The sequence below is a fragment of the Trifolium pratense genome, linkage group LG2 (genome assembly GCF_020283565.1).
Source record: "Trifolium pratense cultivar HEN17-A07 linkage group LG2, ARS_RC_1.1, whole genome shotgun sequence".
Lineage (NCBI taxonomy): Eukaryota > Viridiplantae > Streptophyta > Magnoliopsida > Fabales > Fabaceae > Trifolium > Trifolium pratense.
In genome coordinates this window covers 5,408,074-5,420,086 of record NC_060060.1, presented here as the reverse complement: position 1 = coordinate 5,420,086, position 12,013 = coordinate 5,408,074, and the positions used below count along the sequence as shown (strand labels likewise).

General features: G+C 30.0%; 1 protein-coding gene across 1 annotated transcript; it reads left to right on the top strand.

Moving 5' to 3' along the window:
• Positions 1 to 1,300: 1,300 nt before the first annotated feature.
• On the top strand, positions 1,301 to 7,416 carry LOC123906525 (alpha-dioxygenase 1-like). The gene is made up of 10 exons (XM_045956450.1): positions 1,301 to 1,476; positions 2,181 to 2,444; positions 2,569 to 2,718; positions 2,898 to 3,031; positions 4,324 to 4,537; positions 4,930 to 5,075; positions 5,469 to 5,696; positions 5,837 to 6,039; positions 6,260 to 6,503; positions 6,779 to 7,416. The coding sequence occupies exons 1-10, from the start codon at positions 1,354 to 1,356 to the stop codon at positions 7,002 to 7,004; spliced, it is 1,932 nt and encodes a 643-aa protein (XP_045812406.1). The 5' UTR covers positions 1,301 to 1,353; the 3' UTR covers positions 7,005 to 7,416.
• Positions 7,417 to 12,013: the final 4,597 nt, after the last annotated feature.

Here is a 12,013-nt window from a genome sequence, read left to right as displayed (position 1 = left end):
TCGTAAAAATCCAAGTAGAAAAATATTGAAAAATGTTAGATAAACATGAAATTTAGTTTTGTGAGTAAACATGTTTTAAAGATACATGTTAATTAGGGTCCGTTTGACCTAGTTATATTTGAACTTATGCAAATAGCTTATGCAATATAAATTAAGTTTGAAAAATGCTAAACAGTGCCGTCGGGGCACTAGTTAAGGATACAAATATAGAAGTTTTATCTCGTAAATTGTGTATTCAATGTTTTAATGATGTGAAAAGTTATTCTCTCTCATCATTAACTTTATCATTTGTTTCCTTTTTTAGTATGTTTAACTAGTGCCCCAGGGGCACTGTTGTTTTATGTTATTTTATAAGTTTACACTAGTGAAAATTGTAATTTTATAAATTATTTTATCATAAACTATTTTAACAAACTTATAATAATATATAAAAATTGCATAAGTTGTTTGTATAACCTCTAAATAAGATGAAAAAAAGTCAGGTTAAAGAGTTTGTTTGAAAATGAGTTTTATAATAAACTAATTTTATAGGATAGGATTGAATTAAACTCAATTTTCAATTTTAACATGGTATCAAATGTTCATCAAGATCCATTGAATCATAGGATCACCCATCAATTATATACACCCATCAAATTCATTTTTTATGGGGTTTCATTTTTTTTCTATATTTTTTTATTTACTAAAATTTTTATAATTTTTTTATTGTTTGTTTTTCCTTTTTTTTTTTTTAGTTTTGTTCCTATTGTTAACCATGTCATCTTTCTATATTTTTTATAAAAAAAATTGTCAAAAAAAAAATCTTTCTATATTTTTAAATTTTTTAATGAAATTACAATGAAAGATATAAAACTTACAACGTAGTTAAAAATAATAAAGATAAATTAATAACTTTGATGGTAGTTGATTTTAATATATTAGTAATAGATTGTATATTTAATTTCACGATACAAAATTTCTACTTGTATGCATTGAATCAAATCTAAATTCATCAAACAAATTGTTCATTTGTCTTTTTGTTCATATATATATATATATAGTACCATTTGTTTGTACATTATCACTAGTTGCAATAAACAACACTGTATTAAAATAGGCCTGCAGGCTACATGTTGAATGGAAAGAAACATGATATTTTTAAAATAAAAATTTCACCATTATCCTCGTGGTGAGCCTCGTGGTTGAATATGGTTCATTCATTTATAATTAATTTGAACATAAATTAGATATTAGAATAAAAAACTTCTATAAGTCCTTTTCCCTTGAGGTTATAAATATACCCTAAAGTTTTGTATTGAATGAAAAACACATACACATAATTCATCAAAATTAGTCTTGTGTTAAGCAACAATAATGTGGTCTATAGTAGTGGATCCCATTAGAGATCTTATTGCAAGAATTATGCAACATGCCATCCATAAAGATTTCCATGAAATTGTGTCTAAAATGACACCCATCGATGCTTTTATCTTCCTTGTACAAATATCTTTCATACTCCACTATATTGTTCTTGTTTCTTTCACAAATTATACGTCATATTCATAATATCATACATACATAATAGCTATTGTGAAATTTGATACTCAGCATATTTTGATGGTTTTATAAACATTAAACCACTCATATTTTAAATTTAAATTATACTTTAAAGTTGATTTAGTAAGTCAATATACAAGTCATTTTTTTGTTGTTTTCACATGGTCAAAGTCTTGACCCTAGGTTTTCTCTAACGATATACTCCCTCTGTACCAAAATATAAGAGAAAATTGGTCAAAGAAAGTTGATGTATTTAGTTAAAAATTTAGATTAAATACATTAATTTTGGTTGACCAATTTTCTCTTATATTTTGGGACGAAGAGAGTATATATATTTAGTCCCTATAAATATATCTAGTTCTATTTTTAATACTTGTAATTTTACTTTTTATATTTTTTTTATTTTTATTGCAAATATGTCATTTTTATTCCTAAATATTTATATTTGTAAGGGTTCGAGTATCTTTTGTACTCTCATTATTACTTATTAAAAAAAATCCATATACCAAACAAAGACCAAGTTTAATATACAATGATTAAAATCAAATTAAACTCGTGATATATTTGTAGGAAACCATTTACATATTTAAATCTTTTATATTTTATTATGCTCATGAACATATTTTGTTGCATGGCATTTACAGATTGTACACTCAATTGACAAACTGGGGATATGGCACCGTTTGCCTGTTTTCTTAGGCCTAATTTACTTGAACCTTAGACGCCATCTTCACCAACAATACAACCTTATAAATGTTGGGACAGCACCTGTAGGGATTAGGTACAACCCTACAGATTTTCCATATAGAACAGCTGATGGAAGATATAATGACCCTTTTAATGATGGTGCTGGAAGCCAAGGGACTTTCTTTGGTAGAAATGTTCCTCCTGTTGATCAAAAGGAAAAGGTTCAAATTAAATTTATATATGTTTTTCTTAGCAGTCGAAGAAATGTTCCTCAGATTAGTCAGTCTTTGTGCCAGATATCGAGTCTTAAAAAAAATTAAATATAACTTATTTGTTTGTGTGCAGTTGTTGAAGCCAAATCCAATACTAGTGGCCACAAAACTTCTAGAGAGAAAAACATACAAGGACACTGGGAAGCAATTTAATGTGATAGCAGCATCTTGGCTTCAATTTATGGTACATGATTGGATTGATCATATGGAGGACACCAAGCAGGTCATTATCAATCTACATCATTAAAATTACATTATATCATTATTTTTTGGTACTATAATTTTATTTTTTTTATACTTTTAGTATAGTTGAAGTGTTTATAATGTTTTGTTTTTCACCATTAGTATCCGGCTTATTTTCAATAAACATTTATTCTGACAAAATAATCATTAAATATGTAGATTGAACTAAGTGCACCACGAGAAGTTGCAAGTCAATGCCCAATGAAATCTTTCAAGTTCTACAAAATAAAGGAAATTCCCACCGGATTCTATGATATCAAGACTGGAGCTGCTAACATCCGCACACCTTGGTGGTAAGGATATTTATATTTCTATATTTTCAGGTACTTGTTCCTACACGCCTGTGATTGCGACTTATATTACATAATGATGACTAGTGTTGATCATATAGGCATCTATGATCAACACTATGATCGTCACTCTATAATATAAGTTATAGACACACGTGTATTAACATGTGTCTGTGACTTAAAAAAATTATTAGATAGCAAGTAAGTTTGACACTTAAAATCTCATCAACGACCTTTATATTATTACTTAATACAATAATTGATGAACTATCTATATATTTTTCAATCAATCATATCTTTTATAAAATTCATGAGTGCGATTTGCCAGGATGAGATTCCGAGACACACAACATAAGTCATTTTATAATAAACATATGGCCTGCCGGCTTGCTATGTACAAACAATGATAATATATTTATAGGAAAATGCCCGGGACACTAGTTAAGGATATAAATATGAAAATTTTATCTCGTAAATTATGCATTCAATTGTTCTTGATTGCACACTCACTATTGATCAATCTTAATCCAAGAAAATAAAAAGAATAGAGAAACAGATTGAGAAAGTCTTGAAAATAGTTGTGAAAAATTGATTAAGAGTTTCAAATGAAAGGCTTGTTTTATTGAATGATCAAATGTCACTTATTTATATTATTTTCTTTTGATTCTTAAATTGTATTTTTGCATTTTTGGAATTTTAAATTTTTGTCATATATAATGGTTTTAATTGATCTTGGCGATATGGTTCAATCAACATCTTATATAATATTATAAACACCCTGTTTCACACAAATTATATGATAACAAATAAGTTAGTAGCTAGAAAGCAAGTGATTTTATTTATACAACATATCTTCATATTCAAATTAATTTATATAATAGGCTTTACAAACGTCATTTTTTAAACCGATTCGAAGAATGTTGTGGATGCAATATTCATAGTTTACATAGTGGTGTGTCAGTGTTTAGAACTTTAATTTGTAAGATAAAAAACATCTTGTTTTTTCGTTCGAACTTTGTGGTAGAGTTGATTAAGCGAAAAACAAATATAATTGCTTATTCATTTGTTAGGGCAGCCATATCATGGTCTAGTTGCTACATCTTTGAGATGATACCTCAGTTGTATTGAAATGGTATTGCTTAATGAAATGTTTTGAGTTTTTGTATGTCAAAAAAAAAAAAACTCAATAATTACGGGACCATTTGTATATTTAAGTCTTAATTATAAATAATTTCAATTTAAGATCTTTTAATTGAACTTACACATTACATGAATAAATATATGTATAACAAAAGGGATGGAAGCGTGATATATGGAAGCAATGAAGAAGTTTTGAACAAAGTGAGGACTTTTGAAGATGGGAAGTTAAAAATATCAAAGGATGGTAACCTTCTCCAAAACGAAGATGGGACAGCAGTATCAGGTGATGTTCGCAATAGTTGGGCTGGTGTCTCAACTTTGCAGGCCCTTTTTATTCAAGAACACAATGCTGTTTGTGATGCTCTTAAGGTATGTACAACGTATACACTCTCCGATCTTAATTATAAATAAATTTTTACTTTCAGATTTATTAAATAAGTAATGTGTCTGGTAAATAAAATCAGACTAAATATATTAGTTATTCAATAAATTTAAAATATGAAATTTTACTTATAATTAAGGCCGAAGAGAGTAGTATATTGAAAGTTTGTTCTCCCTCATAGCCTCTAAAATGTCTAAAATGCTCCTACTTATTATATGTTATCCTCCTGTAACAAGCAAACGGAAGATATCTTCTGATAGGGACATTTTAAGGATTTTATGGGCTCTGAGCAATACATGGGAGGGAAGAGCAATAATAATCATAAAGAATTGATATAATAAAGGGAAATTAATATATTTTTAATATTATATTTTATTAGAAGCATTACCCAGACTTTGAAGATGAAGATCTTTATCGTCGAGCTAGATTGGTGACTTCAGCTGTGATTGCAAAGGTTCACATCTTAGATTGGAGTGTAGAGCTCATTAAAACCGACATTTTGCTTGCAGGCTTCCGATCCAATTGGTAAAATCACAAATAATTGGAAGCGATTTTATCTCGTTATATTTTCTCTTAACATTTCGAAATGTATAGGTTATTGATAATTTATACAAAATAAATAATATTTTGTTTAATGTAAATATAGAATTTCTGCTCTAAATGTATAGGAGTTATAATATGATTATGTCAAACTAAAAGGAAATAGGTACTCAATCGGGTTCTTTTTATAACAAACAATTGACTTTTAGGTTCATTGAACAATTAATGTGTATGATTTATATTATAGACTAGATATATCATTTATTGAATGAATATAAAAAATTGATTGTTTCTTATGAAAAAGAGCAGATAAAGTATAATGGATTTTGATGTTCATTACATTAATTAATTTTGCTAAACTATTCAGTTTGATATTAGGTATGGAATATTGGGAAAGAAATTTAAGGACACATTTGGACATCTTGGAGTAGCCATCTTGAGTGGATATGCGGGCATGAAGAGAACGGAAAATCATGGTGTTCCATACTCTTTGACTGAAGACTTTTCTAGTGTTTATAGAATGCATCCACTACTACCTGATTCTCTGCATTTGAGAGACATTTCTGCCACCCCAGGACCAAATAAATCTCCACCATTAATCAAAGAGTATGACACAATAATTTTACACCATCATACCTTATTACTATCTTATTTTCAATATAGAAAATGTATTTATTGATTATTGATAAAATGTTTTTTTACCACTCAAGTCTCAAAGGCTTAAAATTTCTTTTGATATTAAATAGGATTCCTATGAATGACATGATTGGACTACAAGGAACAAAGACCTTGTTTGAGATAGGAGTTGCAAAACAATTAGTATCAATGGGTCACCAATCTTGTGGAGCTCTAGAACTGTGGAACTACCCATCATGGCTGAGAAACCTAGTACCACATAATGTAGATGGCACAGAAAGATCTGATCATGTGGACTTAGCTGCTCTTGAAAGTAGGTTATATGAACTACACCTAATTTTAAAACCATTTCTAATTTTTAATTTTCACCACCGGTATCCGGCTCACTGGACCGCATAATCTGGTTCAGGGATCAGTTTTGACATCAAGTGGTTTCAGCCCCCTCCCGATCACAGTTGCGGGGATCGAACCATTTCTAATTTTTTGTGTTAGTGACATGGAATTAACATTGTAATTAAATTTGATAAATGCAGTTTACAGGGATAGAGAGAATAATCTTGCAAGATATAACCAATTTAGGAGAGGAGTGCTAATGATACCTATATCAAAATGGGAAGATTTAACAGATGATAAAGAAACCATTAAAGTATTAGAAGAGTTGTATGGAGATGATGTTGAGGAGCTTGATTTGCTAGTAGGTCTCATGGCAGAGAAGAAGATAAAGGGTTTTGCAATTAGTGAGACTGCTTTTGCAATATTCATTGTCATGGCAACTAGGTAAAAACAACTACAAAATTATGTTCTTTAATTTTTATTATTAAAATATTGAATTTTTATACAAAAGTTTTTTTTTTTTTTTTTGTCAAGCAGTCTAGTGGCTAGAAATTCCACTATTGGATAAGTGAGATGGCCGGGGTTCGAACCCCGACCCCCTGCATATATAATGCAATGTCTTTGACAACTGAACTAAACTCACGGAACTATAAACTGAAGTTTTTATTAAAGAAATACAAATAGTGAATTTGATTGAACTTTCATGATGCATTTTGAAGGAGGCTAGAGGCTGATAGGTTTTTCACAATCAACTTCAATGAGGAGACATACACCAAAGAAGGTTTGGAATGGGTGAACACAACCGAGAGCTTAAAAGAAGTGATTGATCGTCACCATCCAGAAATGACAGACAAATGGTTGAACGCTTCTAGTGCTTTCTCTGTTTGGGACGCACCTCCAAACAAACCCAATTCTATTCCACTTTATTGTCGTGTTCCTAACTAGTTGTTGAACTTATTTATGTGTTTGTATTTGAACTGTCTTAAATAGTTCTTTGTTGTATTTGTGTTTATACATACATTACACATTTATACTTATGTGTATGTTGTATCCATGTTTGTTGTATTTGTGTCTTTCATAACAATCCTATTGTAACGAATAAAACTAATACTGTAACTCAAGTTTCTAGGACTAGGAGCATGAGAGAGATGAGGCAAATGAGTGATTTTGCATTCTCTCCCACTGCAAGTTTCTGCCCCATCTTCTTCTGTTTTTAGTACTTTCAGTAGTTTTCCCTTTGTATTTCCATGAAATGGATGTGATTTTCCATACTAGTAAATCTAGTAGTTTGTTTCCAAAAGCTCAACCTCATTTGTATTGTTACATTGTATTAATGAAGTTTTGAGAAATATAGTTAGATCGTATAATTTCAGTTAAATTTGTTCTGGTTTAAGAGTCAATCAAACCAACAAGAAAAACTTCAGATTGGACTGATTTATGGCTGTTACTCCTCTAAGATATTGGTGAAATATGAGCCTATTTCAAACAAATCACTTCCCATTAACATGACTTATATATTGATGTTAATTGAACTTCCAAAGGATCTTTGGCTCAAATTTAGCTCAAAATTTCTAAACAATGTAGCTTCATAAATCTATTAAGTTGCATAAACTTGAATAACTATGGACAATAATTCATAAAGACTCGGTGCTAAGAAAGCAATCTCACAAAAAAAAGTACTTCCCCACTCTTCAAAATAACTTGTTCAAAGTAACCCCAAATTTTACAGTACATAACACAATCTTCTTATGTCTCTAGCATGTTATTGTCTATGCCGCTGCGGCTTATAGTATAATGTAATAGCTTCCAAATACTAGGTTTTTTATGTGTATTTTGTGTATGTTGTATTTTTAGTTAGAGTCACTTTAACAACTGATGGTTGTTGGTTAAGTAAAAACCTCTACTAAAGACAGCTATTGTAATATTAAATATATTTCATAGAAAAAAGAATACTCAAAGCTCTTTCTCTATTTCCTCAGTTTCTCATATTCACTCATTTATCATATACCACCATGTTAGGAGGGGGAAATAAAGACCCAATGAAAACAATTAACATAATTCAAAAATCAATATGCAATGATATGGTTGGACTACAATAAAACTATACAATCACAAATGTCAGCTTATGCATGAGACAACAATAAGTACACTAATGTAGCATTTAGATGAAAACTTCATTTGCACAAAGGATTATAATATTAAAACGTATCACTAAAGAACCAAATACCCTAAGCAATCTGGAGGCAAAAATTTGGTTAGTTAAATATATAACAATAATTTAACAAAATTGACTAAAATGCCATAAAATTAACATTCTATTGTTTCTAAAATTAACACTTCAAAAAAAAATTAAAATCCTACAATAACTATGCATCTTTTACGTAACAGCTTATTATATGTTGAAATTATCTTCTGACTGAATCATAATTTTTTCTTGAAAGTTGAAACATCTATGAAAGTGTAAAGACATCTTCATAAGCGAAGAACCATAAACTTATTTCATACAAAGAAACTCTCATAAGCTTTTTTTTTTTTTTAAAGGAAGAAACACTCATAAGCTAAAAGCTAAGTGAAACATGCTATTTCATTTCTTAAACAATGAGTTTCAACTACTATAATATAATTTTATTCTATGTTGAGCTCCAAGGACGACACAATGGAAAAGAAATATAAGAGTAGCAGGGAATTTGAAAAACAGAACAATTATGAATTTCTCAGCATCAGTTAGGATTTTATACAGTGCTCTACATCTCTGTATCACAGAGTGAATGAAAGATCACAGAAACAACTAATTATAACTAACTCCAACTGCCATCAGTTCAAGTTAATGGAAAAATTAAAGGATTTTAGGATATTAGGCATCCGCGATGATTTTGTTACCAAGCACACCGGAGATAATCTCGCAAACAGGAGAAAACAGAATGAGAGGGCATCAAATAGCAACATTTATGCATTTGTCATATCAACATTTAAGTAACATTAGTAAGTGATTCACATTGGTCGAAAATGACTTTACATATATGTTAATATCAATCATTGTTGTTATTAGAGGTTGGGATCTCTCACTTTTTAAGAGCCAGAACCTCGATCAAAAGACCGCAAATTAAATTTCACACAAGAGACTAGAGTGTGTTGTCAATACTTTTTTTTTTTTTACAGTAAAAGGCTTATCTCATTTCATTCATAATAATATCGTAAATACATGTAGGAATATCGATAAAATTATGGAAACTAGCTAACGATGTAGCCGCCCCGGCAAGCCTATGAGCAACTTCATTTGCTTGTCTCCGGATGAACTTAACATGAGAGTTCACAAGAGTAGAAGCTAAAATAATTCTACAGTCACCTAAGATAGCTCCAAGATCAGAAAAATAGGTTAAACTAATGTCTAGTGTGTTGTCAATACTTATCATAAAAGCATTCAGCACATTATTTGTTCTCCTAACCTATTTTGCAGTCTTACCCAACCGGTCATCAACAAAAACGAAATATTTGAGTAAAATAGCATGTCCTTACATGGTCAAATGATTGAGAAGGAACACCTCATTGTTAATATTTTCACTGTAATGTAGATTAAGCTAAGTATACTGACAAATAAGTGGTGAAAAATTGTAAATAAGTATCCCTATCAATTTGTTGGTGAAGGATATCAATAGAAATGGAGATACCATCCCCCCAATAAATAACCGGCTAAAATGAAGGTGACTTGCATTTCCCAATCACAAAAAGGCCGAACCAAAGTGAAGTCGACAAAATTCTATATGCTACTATATGTAAATAAACATGTACTTGTAGGCACACTTTGGATTCACAGTTGGTTATCAGGTCAAAAAACCCATACAGATATAACAATTTGACAACATGTAGAAAGAAAATGCATAAACTTTTTCACAAACTTTTTAAATGTCTCTTTCTTTAATGAATCATGTAAACATTTTTCAAATTAAAATATTTTATAAACAAAACAGCAACAAAACAAAGTCCGTTACCATGTTTTCCAATATCTGAAAAACACAAACACAACACAAAACAAAACAGACATGCATATGCACTAATCCTGATATACAATCAATTCACCATGCATTGCATCACATAAGTATCAAATACCTAAAAGGAACTCGCATCACTGATATCTAAGCTAGGATCACAACATGATAACATAAATTAAATAGAGCATATGCATTATCATAGCTGAAATGTATACAGCAGGAGATAGATACTTGAAAACTACAGGAATCCAGCTAAGACAACTTCAATGGCAACACAGGAGCAACAATCAAAATAACAACAGCTATCATATTAAGAGACAGTTTGATAAAAATCTCAAAAAACACTAATGTAAGAGAAAGAAAAAAGAAACTTGAAAAGAATCTTGCAATATCTATGAACTTTTAAACATAGCTTCTTCTCATATAACATGAAATTAGCAATCCTAATTCAATGAATACTTTTCCATAAGGAGATAGTCAAAAATTTATTTCAATTGAGAAGCTTTCATAATACACAAGCAAATATAAATTAGGCCTTAATAGAGAATAATTTCCCAACTTCTAAAAAAGCAACAACATGATAAGACTATCTTCATTAGAAACTTAGAACCAAAGTTTTAGATCAGTAATGATCACTCTTAATCTAGTAGAAAATTACAGTACAATACAGTCACAATTGTAGTTGTCAATTACAACATAAAAACATTGATTAGAAGTTAGAACCATTTAACATGAAAAGGAATCGAATCACTTCTACAAGAGATAACAAGACAAAACTCTACACACAACATTTTCTTATAATCTACGAAGAATCGGCACTTCAAATTGAAGACGGGTCTGGTGTCAGACACATGTGGTTACATTCAACCCGTGTTGTCAAAACTGCTTAAAGTGAAAATTAGAAGTTTTTTAAATTCAACTACGCGACAGCGTTTATAGTGCCACGGTAGCTTCTATTTGACAACACTTTATACTAAATAGTGCATCTCAGAATAATATAGATTTGTTCAAATTCTGCTACGCTATATCTCTATTTGACGACATTGCATTCAATCGCTTTAATTTTCTTAAAATATTACTGGAGTCTACATACATGTCAATATCAGTATCATGTCTAGTACTAGTATCTATGTTTCATAGCTTATAATCCAACCACCAACTTTCTAAAACAATTCCTAAATTATTTCTCCAAAAAAGTTCCAATTCAAGAATAACTTAGTTACCATCAACAACAACAACAAATCTTAAATTATTAGCGGTGTTAGTTTCATGTCATGTCAGGTGTCTACATTTCATAGGTTTATAATCAACCCTCCAACTTTCCAAAATTAATCAACATAATGCATAAGCATGCATAAGCAATGCCTCCAAAGAAGTTCCAATTTAAGAATAACTCAATTAGCATAAAAAGGAAAGCAACAGAAATCTTATTACAAGACAAATTCTCCACATAACAATGTCTTATAATCTACGCACCGCTATTGACAACAGAGCAATCACTTCCATTTTCTTAAATTATTAAGAATATCTACACGTCAATCTCAGTTTCTTATCCTATATTTCTGCTTCATAGCTTATAATCAAACTTTCCAAAACTAATCATCATAATTCATAAACAATTCCTCCAAAAAACTTCCAATTTAAGAATAACTCAATCAGCATCAACAACAAAAATTCCTAAATCATTACTGGTGTGTCAATGTTAGTGTCATGTGCTTCATATCTTATGATCCAAACTCCAATATGCTAAAAAATTAATCATCATAATTCATAAACAATTCCTCCAAACAAAGTTCCAATTTAAGAAAAACTAAATTAGCATCAACAACAACAATTCTTAAATTACTACCGGAATCTAATCTACGTGTCACTATCAGTGTCATATCAAGTGTCTGCCTTACGTAGTTTATAATCCAAATTCCAAACTCCAATATTCTAAAACTAATCATCATAATTCATAAACAA